General features: G+C 50.9%; 1 protein-coding gene across 4 annotated transcripts in view; it reads left to right on the top strand.

Annotated features, from left to right (window-relative positions):
• Positions 1-16,791, top strand: part of NDRG1 (N-myc downstream regulated 1) — a 61,038-nt gene extending 44,247 nt beyond the window's left edge. For all 4 annotated transcript variants that reach the window (XM_005564120.4, XM_005564119.3, XM_065519653.1 and 1 more), the window contains 7 exons: positions 3,475-3,578; positions 5,227-5,283; positions 6,066-6,117; positions 7,334-7,381; positions 9,586-9,621; positions 11,911-11,962; positions 14,846-16,791. In XM_005564120.4, coding sequence (XP_005564177.1) covers positions 3,475-3,578; positions 5,227-5,283; positions 6,066-6,117; positions 7,334-7,381; positions 9,586-9,621; positions 11,911-11,962; positions 14,846-15,087 — 591 coding nt within the window. In that variant the 3' untranslated portion in view covers positions 15,088-16,791. The remainder of the gene's footprint in view (positions 1-3,474; positions 3,579-5,226; positions 5,284-6,065; positions 6,118-7,333; positions 7,382-9,585; positions 9,622-11,910; positions 11,963-14,845) is intronic.
• The last annotated feature ends 355 nt before the right edge of the window (positions 16,792-17,146 follow it).

Genomic DNA, 17,146 nt, shown 5'->3' with positions numbered 1-17,146 from the left:
GTCTTCGGGAAGCGTATGCCATGGGCTTGGTTTCAAGCCCGGGTCTGGAAAACCCCTTGGTTGCCTGAAATTGCAGTGACCTGATTTGCTTATATACCATTTGCTTATATACCAGTGTCTGCTTCTGAGCTAACGTGTGACCATCTGACACTCTCATGAGTCCTGGGGAAACAGGTCCCCACTCTGGAGTTGGCGAGTGTTTGAGGGAAACAGAGGCCCCACTCTGGAGTTGGCGAGCGTACGAGGGAAACAGACGCCCCACTCTGGAGTTGGCGAGCATACTGAGGCCGCACTCTGGAGTTGGCGAGTGTTTGAGGGGAACAGAGGCCCCACTCTGGAGTTGGCGAGTGTTTGAGGGGAACAGAGGCCCCACTCTGGAGTTGGCGAGTGTTTGAGGGGAACAGAGGCCCCACTCTGGAGTTGGCGAGCGTACGAGGGAAACAGACGCCCCACTCTGGAGTTGGCGAGCATACTGAGGCCGCACTCTGGAGTTGGCGAGTGTTTGAGGGGAACAGAGGCCCCACTCTGGAGTTGGCGAGTGTTTGAGGGGAACAGAGGCCCCACTCTGGAGTTGGCGAGTGTTTGAGGGGAACAGAGGCCCCACTCTGGAGTTGGCGAGTGTTTGAGGGGAACAGAGGCCCCACTCTGGAGTTGGCGAGTGTTTGAGGGGAACAGAGGCCCCACTCTGGAGTTGGCGAGTGTTTGAGGGGAACAGAGGCCCCACTCTGGAGTTGGCGAGTGTTTGAGGGGAACAGAGGCCCCACTCTGGAGTTGGCGAGTGTTTGAGGGGAACAGAGGCCCCACTCTGGAGTTGGCGAGTGTTTGAGGGGAACAGAGGCCCCACTCTGGAGTTGGCGAGTGTTTGAGGGGAACAGAGGCCCCACTCTGGAGTTGGCGAGTGTTTGAGGGGAACAGAGGCCCCACTCTGGAGTTGGCGAGTGTTTGAGGGGAACAGAGGCCCCACTCTGGAGCTGGCGAGTGTACGAGGGGAACAGAGGCCCCACTCTGGAGTTGGCGAGTGTTTGAGGGGAACAGAGGCCCCACTCTGGAGTTGGCGAGTGTTTGAGGGGAACAGAGGCCCCACTCTGGAGTTGGCGAGTGTTTGAGGGGAACAGAGGCCCCACTCTGGAGTTGGCGAGTGTTTGAGGGGAACAGAGGCCCCACTCTGGAGTTGGCGAGTGTTTGAGGGGAACAGAGGCCCCACTCTGGAGTTGGCGAGTGTTTGAGGGGAACAGAGGCCCCACTCTGGAGTTGGCGAGTGTTTGAGGGGAACAGAGGCCCCACTCTGGAGTTGGCGAGTGTTTGAGGGGAACAGAGGCCCCACTCTGGAGCTGGCGAGTGTACGAGGGGAACAGAGGCCCCGCTCTGGAGTTGGCGAGTGTTTGAGGGGAACAGAGGCCCCACTCTGGAGTTGGCGAGTGTTTGAGGGGAACAGAGGCCCCACTCTGGAGTTGGCGAGCGTACTAGGGAACAGAGGCTGCACTCTGGAGTTGGCGGGTACAACTGCCGGGTTTGCCCGTTGTGTTGGTTTCCTGTGGCTTCTGTAACAAATTACCACAAACAGGATGGCTTAGAACAATGAAAGTGGGCTGAGTGCGGTGGCTCACATCTATAATCCCAGCATTTTGGGAGGCCGAGGCGAGTGGATCACCTGAGGTCAGGAGTTCGAGATGAGCCTGGCCAACATGGTGAAACCCTGTCTCTACTAAAAATACAAAATTAACAGGGTGTAGTGGGCACCTGTAATCTCAGCTACTCGGGAGGCTGAGATAGGAGAATCACTTGAACCTGGGAGGCAGAGGCTGCAGTGAGCTGAGATTGCACCATTGCACTCCAGCCTGGGTGAGACAGAGGGAGACTCTGTCTCAAAACACACACACACACACACACACACACACACACACACACACACACACACGAAAAACAAAAGTGTATTCTCTCACAGCTCTGAGTCTAGAACTCTGGCATCAAGTGCTGGCAGGGCCGCCCCTCTGCCCCAGGCTCTAGGGGAAATTCGTCCTGGCTTCTTACTGCTCCAGGTCGTTGTCAGCATTCCTTGGCTAGTGGCTGCTCAGGCCGCTCTGTGCCTCTGTCTTCACATGGTCTTCTCCTCTGTGTCTATTTCAATTCTCCCTCTCCTTTCTCTTTTAAGGATACTTTCCAATGGACTTCATCCCAGCTCATGTAATCCAGGATGATCTCATATCAAGATCCTTAATTAATTATACCTGCAAAAAATTTTCCCAGCAAGTTTGCATTCCCAAGTTCAAGAGATTTGACATGGACATATCTTCTGAGGGCCACGGCTTAGCTCACCAGAGTCCTCTTTCCCCTTTTACGATTCATTCCACAGTGCGTGTGATACATTTTCCCTGTCCTGAGTGTGTAATCTGAAACTGATAGGAATTGGGGAAAAATTCACAGCCACTGTTTCTGTTTCACTGGAGAAGGGATGTCACACATAGCGTTGAGCATCTGATCTGATTGTACCCCAAGTTATTTGGAGACTGGTTGGTCTGGCCATAATGTCTAAGGGTGCCCCTAGATCACTACAGTTGGTTTTGATCTGAAATCCCAGCATCATTCCTGACTATCTTTTCCAGAGTTTGCTCTTAGTGGCCAGTTGACCTCCTTGCTCTCTAAATGATCCTGGGCTGTTGGACGCAGCTCAAGCTTGACACTGGCTTTCTTTGACCCCCAACTCCAACTTCTCATCGGGTTGCCACTGGTCACATCAGACCCCTGTGTGAAACCTCCAGTGTCTGCCCTCGTACAAATGAGAAACAGAGCAAACAAGTTGTTGGTCACAAATGACATTCAAAAAGCACCCAGAGACGGGAGGCTGAGGCCGACTTCCCCAAGGCTCTGGTTGGCCATGGTGGGAGTTGCAGTTGCCCTTCTTTTCAGCAACTTCCTGTTGCATGAGTTGGTTTTGCTTTTGAAGCATGAAAAACTTCTTTTCAACTCTTTCTATTGGAAAATAATTACTAACATTTGCATCCAATTGTTACTGTTGGTAGAGGTGAGAACACAACCTCCATTAAGTCCTATAACCTAGGGAAGTGTAGGCAACACTCTCTCTTCCCTTTATTTTTATAGAGAGACGTGAGGCTCAGAAAGGTTAAAAGATTTGCCCACGAACAGGGCAGTGATGAAGCTAAGTTCTAGATCCAGGGTGTCTGACTTCAGATTGAAACTTCCTAATTAATGGGTTTGGAAGGGTGGGGTGTGGCCCTTCCAGGATGGGGTGTCTTTCCTGCTCCCAGCGGATAGTGAAAGCACTGTCTGCACCCTGGTGGGTGTGCTGCTTTCCCAAACGGTTTTTTTTTTTTTTTTTTTTTGGTCCGTCGCTGTCTTGTGGATTAGGCATTATTATCTTTATTTTGTATCCAAATAACCTGGAGAACGAGAGAGTAGTGACCAGCCCAGGGCCACAGTGCAATGAGGACCATCTTCTCACCTCTCTAAATGCAGGAAGAAATGCACAGTAACGTGGAGGTGGTCCACACCTACCGCCAGCACATCGTGAATGACATGAACCCTGGCAACCTGCACCTGTTCATCAACGCCTACAACAGGTATCGGGATGTTGTTATTTATGAGGTGCTATTTCTATTTATGAGGTGTCTTCTGTAGTTCCGAAATATGGGGCAGGTGAGAGGGAGGGTATAAAATGAGTGGAAGAGGTAGGCTCTAAGAGTTTGAGCAAATAGATTCATAGGACAGGTGTCCCCAGGAGGACACCTGGCCTGTAAGCTGGTTCCTGGAGTTCAGCTCATCTTGCAGGGATCTGAACAAACATGCCACACCACTGGGGGTGCAGACGTGAGAGGGACGCAGTCGCACACTCAGAGGGTTGAGCGTAAATGTGTGTGCCCACTGCTGACGTCCACAAAAGGCCAAATGTAAGAAGAGCTAAGTGAGAGAGCAGCAAAGCACTCTTGGAGGCTGGGAATAATCCAGGCAGGCTTCTGGGAGTTTGTCATTCCAAGGATAAGGAGGACCTGAACACGGCCTTTGCCTAAGGCGTGGTCCCCTCCACCAGCACTAGGTGCTTATCTGGAGCTCAGCTAGGGGAGGAGAGAGCTCAGGGCCAGTGGTGTCAGCCAGAGACTCTGTAATCTTCCAGAGAGCTCACTCAACCTGCTGAGCTGGCTCTGCCACGCTCCCAAAACAGGAGCTAGAAAGAAGCCTCATAGTGTTTATCTCTGCTCAAATGTTAGTAACGTGACTTCTTGACATGAACATTTGTAACAGAGCTTAGTATTTGCCTCCTTTTACAATCCTGCCCTCATCTCACTGTGTGACTGAAGAAACAGAAGCCAGGCTGTGCGTTCACTTAGCAAACACTTCCTGAGAACTGGAGTGAGGCAGGCATTCGTCTGGGTGCTGGAGACACAGGAGACCAGCACAACCTGCAGACTCCACACTTTTAACTTGCCTGCACAGATAGCACAGTAATGAACGGACCCCTCTCAAAATCCCACTCTGAGGGTCCTGGTAGTATTGTCATTTCCTGTTGAGGAAGCAAAGGCGCAGAGAGGTCCTGTGTTCTCCCCAAGGCCACACAGCTAGAAAGTGGCAGAGCATGATTTGGATCCTGCTTGTCTAACTCCAGGCTGTGAGCTGGGAAAGAGCTTCTCATGTTGGGAGCTGCAAGATAGCAGAAAGGGTGGGTGAGTGCGTGCAGGGAGGGTGGTCGGCACTGGGCCGGGCCTGCACTGGGCCTCACACTAGTGCAGTGGGAAACCACCACAGGGTTTGAGACAGGGAATGGAAAGATGAGGCCTGAGTTTTAAAGAGATCATTTGGGTGCTTTATAGAGGACTCAGAGTTGGTGAGGCTGGGACTTAAGAGGCTGCGAGAACATTTGGGAGGTGGCCCCTCTGTCAGGTGGGGGCTCTGACTAGGGGAGCAGGGAAGGCAGGGGCCCTCTGTGGTGGAAGACCTGACATCTACTCCTGGAAAAAAAAAGCCACACAAATATTTGTGACAAAATGAGGGGGACTCTGCTTGAATTGCATGGGTCCTGCTGTCCCTCTAACCAGGTCTGTGGACACCAAGAGGGTGTGGAGTGCTGAAAGCCACAGGGCCTCTCGCAAGTTGGGGATGTGGATGGTTTGCCTGAATGGCCGCTGGCAGGACCTCCTGGGCTTGGCTGGATGGGAGTGGGAGCTTTCTCCAGGGGAAGAGCGCTCATGCTAATGATGCATGTGTTTCCTGCAGCCGGCGTGACCTGGAGATTGAGCGACCAATGCCGGGAACCCACACAGTCACCCTGCAGTGAGTGGCTTTTCTCTCGCCCAGCACTTGCAGTCGGGGCTGCCGCCTGTAAAGGTGGCCTTGCTGGCAGGGCCTTCTTTCTGAGTGTGGCAGGACGTTGTGTCAGTGAGACCTGGGTATATTCCACCCAGAGACTGGGTGTTACACAGTCTGACCTGGACTTCTCCCTGTGCTGGTGGCATCAGTTTCTAGGGTGTCTCCACAACATAGGCCTTTGATCTTGGAGAAAGATTGTTGATTGTGCTTGGGACAGCATTTATTAAGCACCTACTACATCAATAACTGTGAGGCTTTGTTCCATGAAGCCTAGGGGTGGATAGCACAGGACCCAGTCTTACAGTGCTCTGTATGTCTAGGAGGAAAAGACAGTCGTGGGCAGAACTAACTGGGTTTCCACCAGTAATGATGGTGTCTTTTTGTGGCTGAGTGTGCCGCGTTCTGTGACACTTGGGAACCTGGCACGTCATTGCCTTTGTCCTTCATGCTGTTCTCGTTTTGGTCTTGATTACCAGCTAAGTCCTGCTCATCCATACTTGAGAAGATGCTTTAAAATAAAAGCACTGGGGCACAGAAGTTCCCTGGCTGAAATTCATACTAAGTTGTGAAGGACTGGTAACCAATTTTATCCTAAGATCAAAGGAGAATGAAGTAAAAGAGCAAAGGGTGTTGGGGAAACCGAAATGACATTGTTTTAGAATGTAGGCCCCGGCCTGACAGGCCTGGGAGTGGGACAGTCTTTAAAGGAACCTTGTGCTAATTCTCCGCTCTGTCCCTGACCCCAGGTGCCCTGCTCTGTTGGTGGTTGGGGACAGCTCGCCTGCGGTGGATGCCGTGGTATGTAGAAATCACAGCTGGTTTCTGTGTTTAATTCAACAGGCAAAGTCTGGTTGACTTTGTTGAAGTGGCCCTGCCTGCCCCTTCTCTCCTCTGCCCCATCAGGGCAGGTGATGTTTCTCTGAAATGCCATGTTGGCCTTTGGGCAGAGGGCCCAGCCACTAGTCTGTTTCCCTGGTGGCTGCCAGCCCTAGTTGCCTGGCAGTGTCTCCTCTCCCAGGTCCCCTCACCCTCTGATCTGTGTCCCATTGGCTTGTTTATATGGGCATGTTTGCCACTTGGCTTCCTGGCCAGGAGACTCGCCTCTTACTTGGGAAGCAGATGGATCTTTCCAAACTGATTGGTGCCTGATGAGCTGGCAGGTGAGAGGCACTGGGAGGCAGGGCTTAGCAAAGCTTCCTGACTCCTTTCACCCCTTAACTCCCACCTGAAACTTTGTGGCAGCAAAGAGAGGACTCTACCTTTCAGACAACCCCACAGCTGGGGAGATGGAAGACTTAGGGGCTATGGATCAGAGTCCTGCAGTACTGCCAGACCTTGTGCAGAGATCTTCAGAGTGACACTTGCAAATGTTCATGTAGTAAATACTTGGCATGCCTTAACGAACCATGAATTTCTTACGGGCTGACCAACTGGAGATAATCATGGGATACATCAATAGAGATACACTGTTCAGATCAAGGGAGGTGATAGTTTTACTTTAGGCATTTTGAACATCGTGGGTTACATGTGTATATTCTTCCCAATTCTGAATGCCCCTTTCGAGAGGGTCACTGACAAAATGAAGAGAGAAACCAGCTTGGTCAGCGTGGTTTTACATGAAGAATAGTTGTTAGATCTGGGAGTGTTAAAACTGTAGAATCTCTGGCAGCTGCTGGTTAAACAAGGATATTTATTTAGCAGATATTTCTGCAGTACTGTTTACATTTCAGCTAATCTTCATAACAACCCTTTGAAAAAAGATATTATCTCCATTTTATTGATGAGAAAACTGAGGCCCAAAGAAGTTAAATAACTTATCCAAGTTGTCTCAGCTGGTAATGGCAAGGCTTGGATTGAAAGCCACATCTGCTGAATCCCAAACCCCACATACTTTCTTCTTTGCCAGCAGAAATGCTGGAGTTTCTGGTGACGGCGGCAGAGTGGCAGGGAAGGGGGCGATGTTTTGACTTTGGCTTCACGTAAAGAATGAACAGATTTCCTCCCTCTTGTGCAGGTGGAGTGCAACTCGAAATTGGACCCCACAAAGACCACTCTCCTCAAGGTACAGGCAAAACAACGGGGGTTTGTGTTTGTTATTTCTTAGAAACTCACGTTTTCTGCAATATTGAGTTAGGCTTGAAAAAGGCAAGGCACACGATCAGAAACCATAGAGGGAATTATTTAATCCATCTGTTTATGAACATGTTGGGTGCCGACTGGCGATCTGAGGCTGCAAAGATGAGGGATCTTTCTGTGGGACTGCAGGAATCAACAGGCTGCTGGTCTGAGGGTTTTGGGGATAGAGAGACCAGGGATGACTTGGCAGGGGCCCTCCATAGGCTGGGGCCGGGACAGTCCTCCAAGAGGGGCTCTGCTTGTCACAATAGGAGGAGACGTCTCCCACGGCTGGGGAAGATCAGGACTTTCTCCAGCAAGTTCATCTGAGCACATGGTGTGCTAGCTCGCTCGCAGCTGGATTTGAGGGTCTGTAGCAACCTCCACCAGTCCCTTGCCAGTTATGACTGATTGCACAATGCAAACCACCGGCTGTTTGTGGCAGCCTCGCCCGGAGATGCAGCACAAGAGTGGGAACCTTTCAGAGGGGTCTCTCAGCCCAAGTGCACCCCTGCAGGGGCAGGTGTCTAGGAGGGACCTGGGTGGAGATGAAGCGGCTCCCTTGCACTGGGGGAAGGACAAGGAAGTGGCATCTGTAGGTCACCGTGCCCTCAACTTCCCCCATAGAAGTAGAATGCCTTTGAAAGGCATGTGGGGGGTGTCCGATACTTATTGAGTGGGAGGCTGTTTTCCTGTATTGGGCTCTTTACATAGATTTTCTTTCAAGATTCCCTCAGAAGGAAATTGCAAGATTAGAAGCTGCTGGGTGTCAAGCTTGCATAATGCCGTACTTTGAGGGCGGCTGTCACAAGTATCGCAAAATGGGTGGCTTAAAGCAACAGATACTTATTCCCTTTTAGTTTTGGAAGCTGAAAGTCTGAAATCAGGGTGTGGGCAAGGCCGTGCTCCCTCCGCACTGGGGGAGGATGCTGCCTGCCTCTTCCAGCTTCTGGTGGCAGCTGGCCACACGTGGTGCACCTTAGCTGGTAGATGCATTGCTCTAGTCTCTGCCTCCGTCCTCACTCAGCACTCCCTATTGTATCACTGCATCTGTGTCCAAACTTCCTTCTTCTTTTAATAACCTCAGCCATTAGATTTAGGGTCCACTCTAAACCAATGTGACCTCATCTTAACTTGATTGTACCTGCAAATACCCTATTTCCAAGTATGGCCACATGGATAGGTACTGGGGTTAGGACTTAGATATGTCTATCTGGGGGATACAATTCAACCACAACCTACAGCAAAGGGTGGGTGGCCTGACTGAGGTCCGGTGGCCGATTTGATGGTAGATCCAGAAACAGAACTCACTCAGGCCTGATTCTGGAGACTTCCACAGCACCAGCCTAATGCGCTGAGTGCCCCGCCTGGAGGGAACGTTTGGGCATCCTGTCCCTGCGTGCTGGGTGAGCTGAGGGCTGCCCCAGGGCAGTGTCGCTTTGTGGCTAGTGTTGGGTGTCCAGACTTGAGGCGCCCTGGGCTGTAGGATGCCCAAAGCCTCACCACTCCCACGAACTCCTCCAGCCCCATTTCACCCCAGGCCACCCTCCCCACAGCCTCCCCCTGCTCCCTTGCCGTCAGCTCTGCTCACGTCCAGTCTGGCTGCACGCTCTCACAGGCTGCAGTGGCCTCTTGAGGTTCAGTGATTTCACAGGGACTTTGAACATCCAGCATTTAGGAAGGGTACCAGTCAGGAGCTGAATCCGGCCCGAAGACCAAATTCAACCACTTCCTTTTGAGGGAACAAAGGGAATATATAAAAAGGGCCTTTTTTATCAAACCCTTTCGAGTCAGACAGATCCTGGCCTGGAACCTTGCGAGTTCCTTAAGCTCTTTCTGGCCCAGTTTCTGCCTGTAAAATGGGACAGCTGTACCTTCCATGGTTCTTGGGGAATGGAGTGAAATTATCTATAGGGCCTAGTGTAGTGCCTGGCATATAGTAAGCTGCAAGTGATAGTTGCCACGGGGACACCAGCAACCTTGCTTGGTGGGGCTGGAATGCTCCCTACCCACAGTCCACCCTGTTCCTACTTTGTAAGGCAGGACAAGGCAGGGCAGGGCAGCGGGCAGATGGGCATCCTTTCAGAACAAACTTAGTGCAGATGGCCTTGGCTGTGGTGTTTGGCACTAACCAGCTTCCCTGTCTCCTAGATGGCGGACTGTGGCGGTCTCCCACAGATCTCCCAGGTGAGTGCCACCTTGGCTTTTGCATTACCCAGCTGTTGCCTCCCCCTGGGTGGAGTGCATGTGCCTCTGTGACACCTGTTCCCTCATTGGCTTGCTGTGACATCGGATGACAGTTTGTGGACTGTTGGGAAAAGGTGCTATATAGGAGGACTCTGATCCCCTAGGAGCCAACCCCTGTGGAGTGGCTGATACTGCGGTTCACCGAGGTTGGGGGATTTGCCAAGTAGACACACCTTAGTCATCATGGATCAGAATCTAGGTGTGTCTGCCCCAAAGACCACGGGCTTCTGCTGGAGTGAAGGGCTCCGAGAAGCTCCAGCCCAGAGCAGAGGGACATGGAGGAGATGAAGCCAAATTGTGCGTGTGTGTGTGTGTGTGTGTGCGTGCATGTGTGTTTGTGGGTGTGCATGTGTACACGTCTGTGTGCATGTGTAAATGTGTGTGCACATGTACAGATAAACACAGTGATCAACGTAGTGTGTTTGCTGCGTAACCGATCCCTTCAGTTTCCTCTCCTATAAAGAATCTCATGAACCTGATAAGTAAACTTCTAATCTGTTGTCTTATAATTTTATATCCTGATAGTTTTGTGTTCTATCTTAAAATGAAGTAGAGTTTTCTGTCATCTTTTTGGTCCAAAACCTGCCCTGCCTCCTTTCTTCCTCCTTTTTCCCTTTCTCTACGTAAAATGAGAACAGATGTAACCCTGGTCATAATTAAAAGAATTTTCAGAGCTTCAGAGTTCAACTAGCACAGGCTTCGGGGACACCAGCGCAGGGAGGAGCAATTCCTGTCGTCCTTGTGCCCTTGCGGGTTGGGTGTATGTTTACACAGGGGTTTTCCCATCCTCGATTAAATTAGGTCCTTGCAATAGTCCTCAGAGGTGGGAAGAGCAAGCATTTTATTCCAGTGTCACAGAAGAGGAAACAGGCCAAAAGTTGAGAGAGATTGCCTGTGATTACTGGAGCTAAAACTGGGCCCAGGAATTCTCATTCCCAAGCCTGTGTTCTTGGTTCTCTTCATCATCTTGAACACAGGCGTCCCTGTTCCCCGCAGCCCTGACCTGCTTCTCTTGTCTCTTTCTTCCGCTGTCACACAAATTCCAGAGGGCAATTTGAGCGTAGCCGCTCTTTTAAATGTCACTTGGCTCTCTGTGGAGTCCTGGCAGGAGTTGGTGGAGAGCAGGGAGGGGGTCAGCCCAGCCTCTACCAGTGCCCTCTCACTGCCTCAGGAGAGTAGGACCCAGGGCTCTGGATAGAACAGTTGGAATTAACTGAAGAACAGATATGCCTTGCATGTATGCCCGTGACACTTGAGCATTCGCCTCCTAGTTTACATTAAATGAACTGAGAGAACTGGTAGAACTGGATGTGGTCTCAGTGTGCCATACACAGTTCACTTAAAGTAACCCAGTGAGTTGTTAATTAATTGGTTTGTCTACCCATCCGGTGAACCATCCAGCCATCATCCGTTCATTCTTCTCCATATCCTTTCTTCCTTTTATTTGTCCTTCTTTTGTTCATATTTATCTTTTTTTCCTTCCTTCTGCCCACCAATTCTTTTTTTAATCCATCTATCCTTCCTTCCTTCCTTCCTCCCTTCCCTTCCCTCCTCTCCTATCCCCTCCCCTCCCCTCCCCTTCGTTTCATCATCCCATCCATCCTTTCCTTTCCACCCATCCATCTATCCATCATCCCTTCTTTCAGCCAGCCTGCTATTGAGGTTGATAGTGACTTGCCTCAAGAACGAGTGTTTTGAGTTTGGAGAGCCCTGGGTTAATCTACGGGACCCACCACTTACTTCTTGTGGGACCCTGAGTGGATTTACCTCTCCAAACCTGTTCAGCTATGAAATGTATCTAAGGTAGCACTGACCTCATAAAGGGTTATCAGGAGTAAATGATCAAATGCAGCAAAGCCCCTTGCACGGGGAGTGGCTCACGATGGCGATGCTGTTGTGTTCCACATGCTGGGTTAGACATGTTCCTTTGTGGAATGTAATCTCCCTGGAGACACATGGGAATAGCTGCGATACTCTGCCCTGTATTAGAGGTGAAGAAACTGGCTCAGACAGATCATGTAACTTGTCCAAGTTCCACAGCTGTGGGGTGAATGTCCCATCATTATCCCATAGTTTTCCTTTTAGTTTTGTGTTTTGTCCTGTCAACATGTGATGGCTTTTGTCTGGAGCCAAGCTCTCAAATGAAGGCAACCACAGGCACACACCCCGTGGCCTTGGGTGATCGGGTCCCCAGCAACTGACTGCATTTTCTCTCCTTGTCTCTTGCAGCCAGCCAAGCTCGCTGAGGCCTTCAAGTACTTCGTGCAGGGCATGGGATACAGTGAGTATGGCATTCCTCGTGTGCAGTGGGTCAGGGCACGTGTCGGAATTGGAAGTGCTCTGTCCTGAGCCAGGCTTGGATGAGCAATTCTGTGTCCCCCTGGCCAGCTTCGGCTTTCTGGGGAGAAACATTTAGGTGTGTGGAGGGCACGTGGCAGCCTGGAAGGTCTAGCCTCTCATTTATACCAGCGAGGCTCATTTTTCCTCCTTTGTTGAACAGAAGTTGCTTCACACCAGGGGCTTTGGGAGGTTTAGGATGAGGTCTGTCCCTTTAAGCACCAAGACAGTGACAAACAGTGAAACAATAACAGTCTTTAAAATTTTGATCACAAGTTTTAAGAGACCATCACCTATAGTGATGATGAAGACGGTGTCAGTGATGAAAGATTACTAACACATGATTTTATCTCATTGAACTATCACAGTACTCCTTTGACATATTCTTAGCCCATCTTATCAATGATGAAGCTGAGGCTTTGGGGATCTAAGCAGGGGGTAGAAGGTGGATCTGTGGAAGTTCTTTGAAGACCGCAAAGCTCTGTAGAAGTGGCTAACAAAGTTGCTTATATTCAAGGTGGAGCATGCCACATTCAAGTCATGAGCTTTGGGAAGTGGAGGATACATTGGAAGCATCATTCAGGGACTCGCTAATTCTTACTTTGCAGTTATAGTTTGTTAGGCACATACAACCTGTTTTTCCAGAAGTGCTGTCCCAGGACTAGGACAGACCCTGGCGAGTTGTAACTCAGCTGAACGGCAGCCAGTCGGTGCTGTGGGCTTGTCAGCCATAGTCCGGCCCTGACATGACTAGTGGCTCTTCTGACCCTACTGTTTTGGAACTATAATTTGTGTGTCCTTCCTTACTAGGAAGGTATTGAACTTCTGATCCCTTTTATCCTTTCCTTAAACTGTTTGCCCATGTAGATAGTAAGAGTATGCTTGGTAAGCTGACTGCAGTCCTAGCATTGGCCTCAGCCATGATTAGCTCTAGCAAGGCAGGGCTGGCAGGTTTGATTTCCATGCCTCAGGCTCAGGCAGGATCCACATCCCCAGGTGCCCTCTTCCAACAGAAGCTATCTGCCAGTGGGGCTCCTGCCTTTCTAGCCTGCTTTCCCCGACGGAAGTTGCAGGCAAAGGCTGTCACTGGAGATAGCCATGGAGAGAGCCGTGGGGCAGCCCTGCTTTACCCTGCACAGTGTGAATTGTGACTCCTGTTTGTCTTGGCCCCGCCAGGGTTTGGATTTCTGCTTTGAGAGTGTGTTCTGGAGAGAAAGGAAGTGAACGCTAGACCTCATCTTTCTCCCCAAATCAGCATCTATTTCCAGAAACCCAAAGCCTCCTGCAGGTCTTGGGGGAAATAAAACAGGAAGAGCTATGGTCTCAAAGGCATCAGCCAAAGAGAAGGAAAGGAACTGGCCACTGGCCTCCTGCACACTGCAGGGGGCTGGCTTAATGAACCCTTTGCACACCTGACATCAGTGCTTACTGTATTCTTCTCATCCTCCTCAGTAGAAATCCCAGTTTTGTGGGTGAGAAGTAGGGGCTCAGAGAAGTATGTGAGCTGCGGATGTGGCATTGACCCCAATTCTTTCTGAATTCAAAACTAGCTCTTTAAGATAGTTCAGCAACAATTAATTCTCTTTGGGAGTGCCTGCCATCAAAAGCCCCTGCCTGTGCCTATCAGGGAGATAACATAAGCCCTGCATGCTTGGTGTGGATCAGCTGCCCCTGTTGCTGATGGCTGTGACTGCTTGTGGCCTCCTAGCAATGATGCTTCAGGTGGGCGGGATAGTAGTTTCGTAAAGCTGCCCTAACAAATCACAAACTGGGTGGCTGAAAACAGTAGAAATCATTCTATCCATTCTCTCAAAGTTCAGGAGACCTAAAGTCCGAAATCAAGCTGTGGGCAGGGCCTTGCTCCCTCCAACAACACTGTGAAAGAACCTTCCCTGGCTCTTCCTGGCTGCTGATGGCCCCAGCAATCCTCGGCTTTACATGGCTTGTGGCTGCATCGCTCCAATCTCGGCCTCTGTCTTTGCGTGGACTTCTCCCCTGCGTGTCCCTGTGTGCTGTTTCTATAAGGGCATTACGGTCATTGGGTTTAGGGTTCCCTGTCAACCCAGGGTGGTTTCATCTCGAGATCCTTAACTAATTACAGATGCAAAGACCCTATTTCCAAATAAGGTTCCTTTCTGAAGTTTCAGGTGGGTGTGAATCTTGCAGGACACTGTCCCATCCAGTACAGGTGGCCAGGATTGTTCTTCCTCATTTCACCCCATCAGCACGTGCCATGCGCAAGAATGGTCTTGGAGAAGATCCCAAAGAATAGACAGCGCCCTTGTTAGCACCTGGGCTGACAGGCTTCTTTGGGAAAGAGAGATGACAACGAATAGCCCTGCCAGGAACTTGCCGTGTGGCCCCTCTCCCTTTCCCCACCTGTGATGTGCAGGGCTGAGCCCGGCTGACCCCAGGTGTCCTCCCTGCTGCAGTGATCATGGACAGCATGGGGTCATGGGCGTACACACAGGTGCTGATCCCAGGGGTTGGTATTAACATCCCTTTACAGATGGGAACAGGGAGGCTCAGGGGGATACTCTCAAAATTACACAGCTTTTAAGAGGTGGCAGAATTGGGGTGCAGACCCAGATCTGGGTTCAAGTCACTCATGGTGTGAGTGCAGCAGTTCTTCCCCTCATCTGGGCCTCGCCGTCTGTCTCTGTGAGTGGACATGGAGAGGACGGGGGCCCAGCAGCTGGATGGCTGCAGGGATCAAGGCTTCTCTGGGGTTGGCATGTAGAAGGGCATGTGGCTGGTGGATGGGCATGCCTGGCTCCTCACCTGGCAGTCTCCTGCCCTCTAACTGGCTGTTTCTTGCTCCCCCTAGTGCCCTCGGCTAGCATGACCCGCCTGATGCGGTCCCGCACAGCCTCTGGTTCCAGCGTCACTTCTCTGGATGGCACCCGCAGCCGCTCCCATACCAGCGAGGGCACCCGCAGCCGCTCCCACACCAGCGAGGGCACCCGCAGCCGCTCCCACACCAGCGAGGGGGCCCACCTGGACATCACCCCCAACTCGGGTGCCGCCGGTAACAACGCTGGGCCCAAGTCCATGGAGGTCTCCTGCTAGGCGGCCTGCCCAGCCGCCACCCCCGGACTCTGATCTCTGTAGCGGCCCCCTCCTCCCCAGCCCCTTTACGCCCCCTGCCTGCCACACTGCGCCTAACTCGGTATTAATCCAAAGCTTATTTTGTAAGAGTGAGCTCTGGTGGAGACAAATGGGGTCTATTACGTGGGTGCCCTCTCCAAAGGCGGGGTGGCAGTGGACCAAAGGAAGGAAGCAAGCATCTCTGCATTCGCATCCTCTTCTATTAACCAGTGGTGAGTTGCCACTCTCCTCCCCTCCCTCAGAGACACCAAACTGCCAAAAACAAGACACGTAGCAGCGCACACTTCACAAAAGCCAAGCCTAGGCTGCCCTGAGCATCCTGGTTCAAACAGGTGCCTGGTCAGAAGGCCAGCCGCCCACTTCCCGTTTCCTCTTTAACTGAGGAGAAACTGATCCAGTTTCCGGAAACAAAATCCTTTTCTCATTTCGGGAGGGGGGTAACAGTGACGTGCAGGGACCTCTTTTAAACAGGCAAAACAGGAAGGGGGAAAAGGTGGGATTTATGTTGAGGCTAGAGGCATTTGGAACAACCAATCTATGTAGTTAACTTGAAGAAACAGATTTTTAAAGTTGGTGCATCTAGAAAGCTTTGAATGCAGAAGCAAACAAGCTTGATTTTTCTAACATCCTCTTAATGTGCAGCAAAAGCAGGCAACAAAATCTCCTGGCTTTACAGACAAAAATGTTTCAGCAAACGTTGCACATCATGGTTTTTGAAGGCTTTAGTTCTGCTTTCTGCCTCTTCTCCACAGCCCAACTTCCCACCCCTGATACGTGAGCGAGTGATGATTCTTGTTCAGGGAGAAGATCATTTAGATTTGTTTTGCATTCCTTGGAATGGAGGGAAACATTCCACAGCTGCCCTGGCTGTGATGAGTGTCCTTTCAGAGGCCGGGGTAGAAGCACTGGGGTGGGGGCGGAATTGGGGTTACTCAATGTAAGGGATTCCTTGTGGTTGTGTTGGGATCCAGTGCAGTTGTGATTTCTGTGGATCCCAGCTTGGTTCCAGGAATTTTGTGTGATTGGGTTACATCCAGTTTTCAATCTTCGACAGCTGGGCTAGAACGTGAACTCAGTAGCTGAACCTACCTGACCGAGTCACGTTCTTGGATCCTCAGAACTCTTTACTCTTGTGGGGGTGGGGGTGGGAACTCATGTGGGGAGCGGTGGCTGAGAAAATGTAAGGATTCTGGAATACGCATTCCATGGGACTTTCCTTCCCTCTTCTGCTTCCTCTTTTCCTGCTCCCTAACCTTTCGCCGAATGGGGCAGCACCACTGACGTTTCTGGGCAGCCAGCGCGGCTGCCAGGCTCCTGTACTACTGCCTTGTACTTTTCATTTTGGCTCACAGTGGATTTTCTCATAGGAAGTTTGGTCAGAGTGAATTGAACATTGTAAGTCAGCCGCTGGGGCCCGAGGATTTCTGGGACCCCGCGGTTGGGAGAAGGGAGTAGTCCGGCCTTCCAGGTGGCATGAGAGGCAATGACTCGTTACCTGCCGCCCATGACCTTGGAGGCCTTCCCTGGCCTTGCGCAGAAAAGTCGGGGATCGGGGCAAGAGAGGCTGAGTACAGATGGGAAACTACTGTGCACAAGTCTTTCCAGAGGAGTTTCTTAATGAGATATTTGTATTTATTTCCAGACCAATAAATTTGTAACTTTGCAGCGGCTTGTGTCTTTTTTCTGTCCCTGAGAGATTGTGTGTGTGAAACATTACAGTGCAGGGATGGCTGTTTCACTGGGGGGTTGTCCATCCTTGACACCTAGGGGGCCCCAGCCCCTCATCTCTGGAATTCTTTGCTTCAAAGCAGCACGTCCAGCAGAAATTTAAGTCAGCCGATATGTTACTTCTAATTTCCTGGTGGCCTCATTTTCAAAAGTGGAAAGAAGTGGATGAAATTAATTTTAATAATACATTTATCTCAAGATGTCTGAAATATTACCACTTCTATAAAAACTATTGAGCAGGTATTTTGCATTCCTTTTTCATTCTGGGAACTCTAGTGTGTCTTTCACACTC

Source organism: Macaca fascicularis, chromosome 8, assembly GCF_037993035.2.
Source record: "Macaca fascicularis isolate 582-1 chromosome 8, T2T-MFA8v1.1".
In the NCBI taxonomy this organism is placed as follows: domain Eukaryota; kingdom Metazoa; phylum Chordata; class Mammalia; order Primates; family Cercopithecidae; genus Macaca; species Macaca fascicularis.
This window is presented reverse-complemented; position numbering and strand designations above follow the sequence as displayed.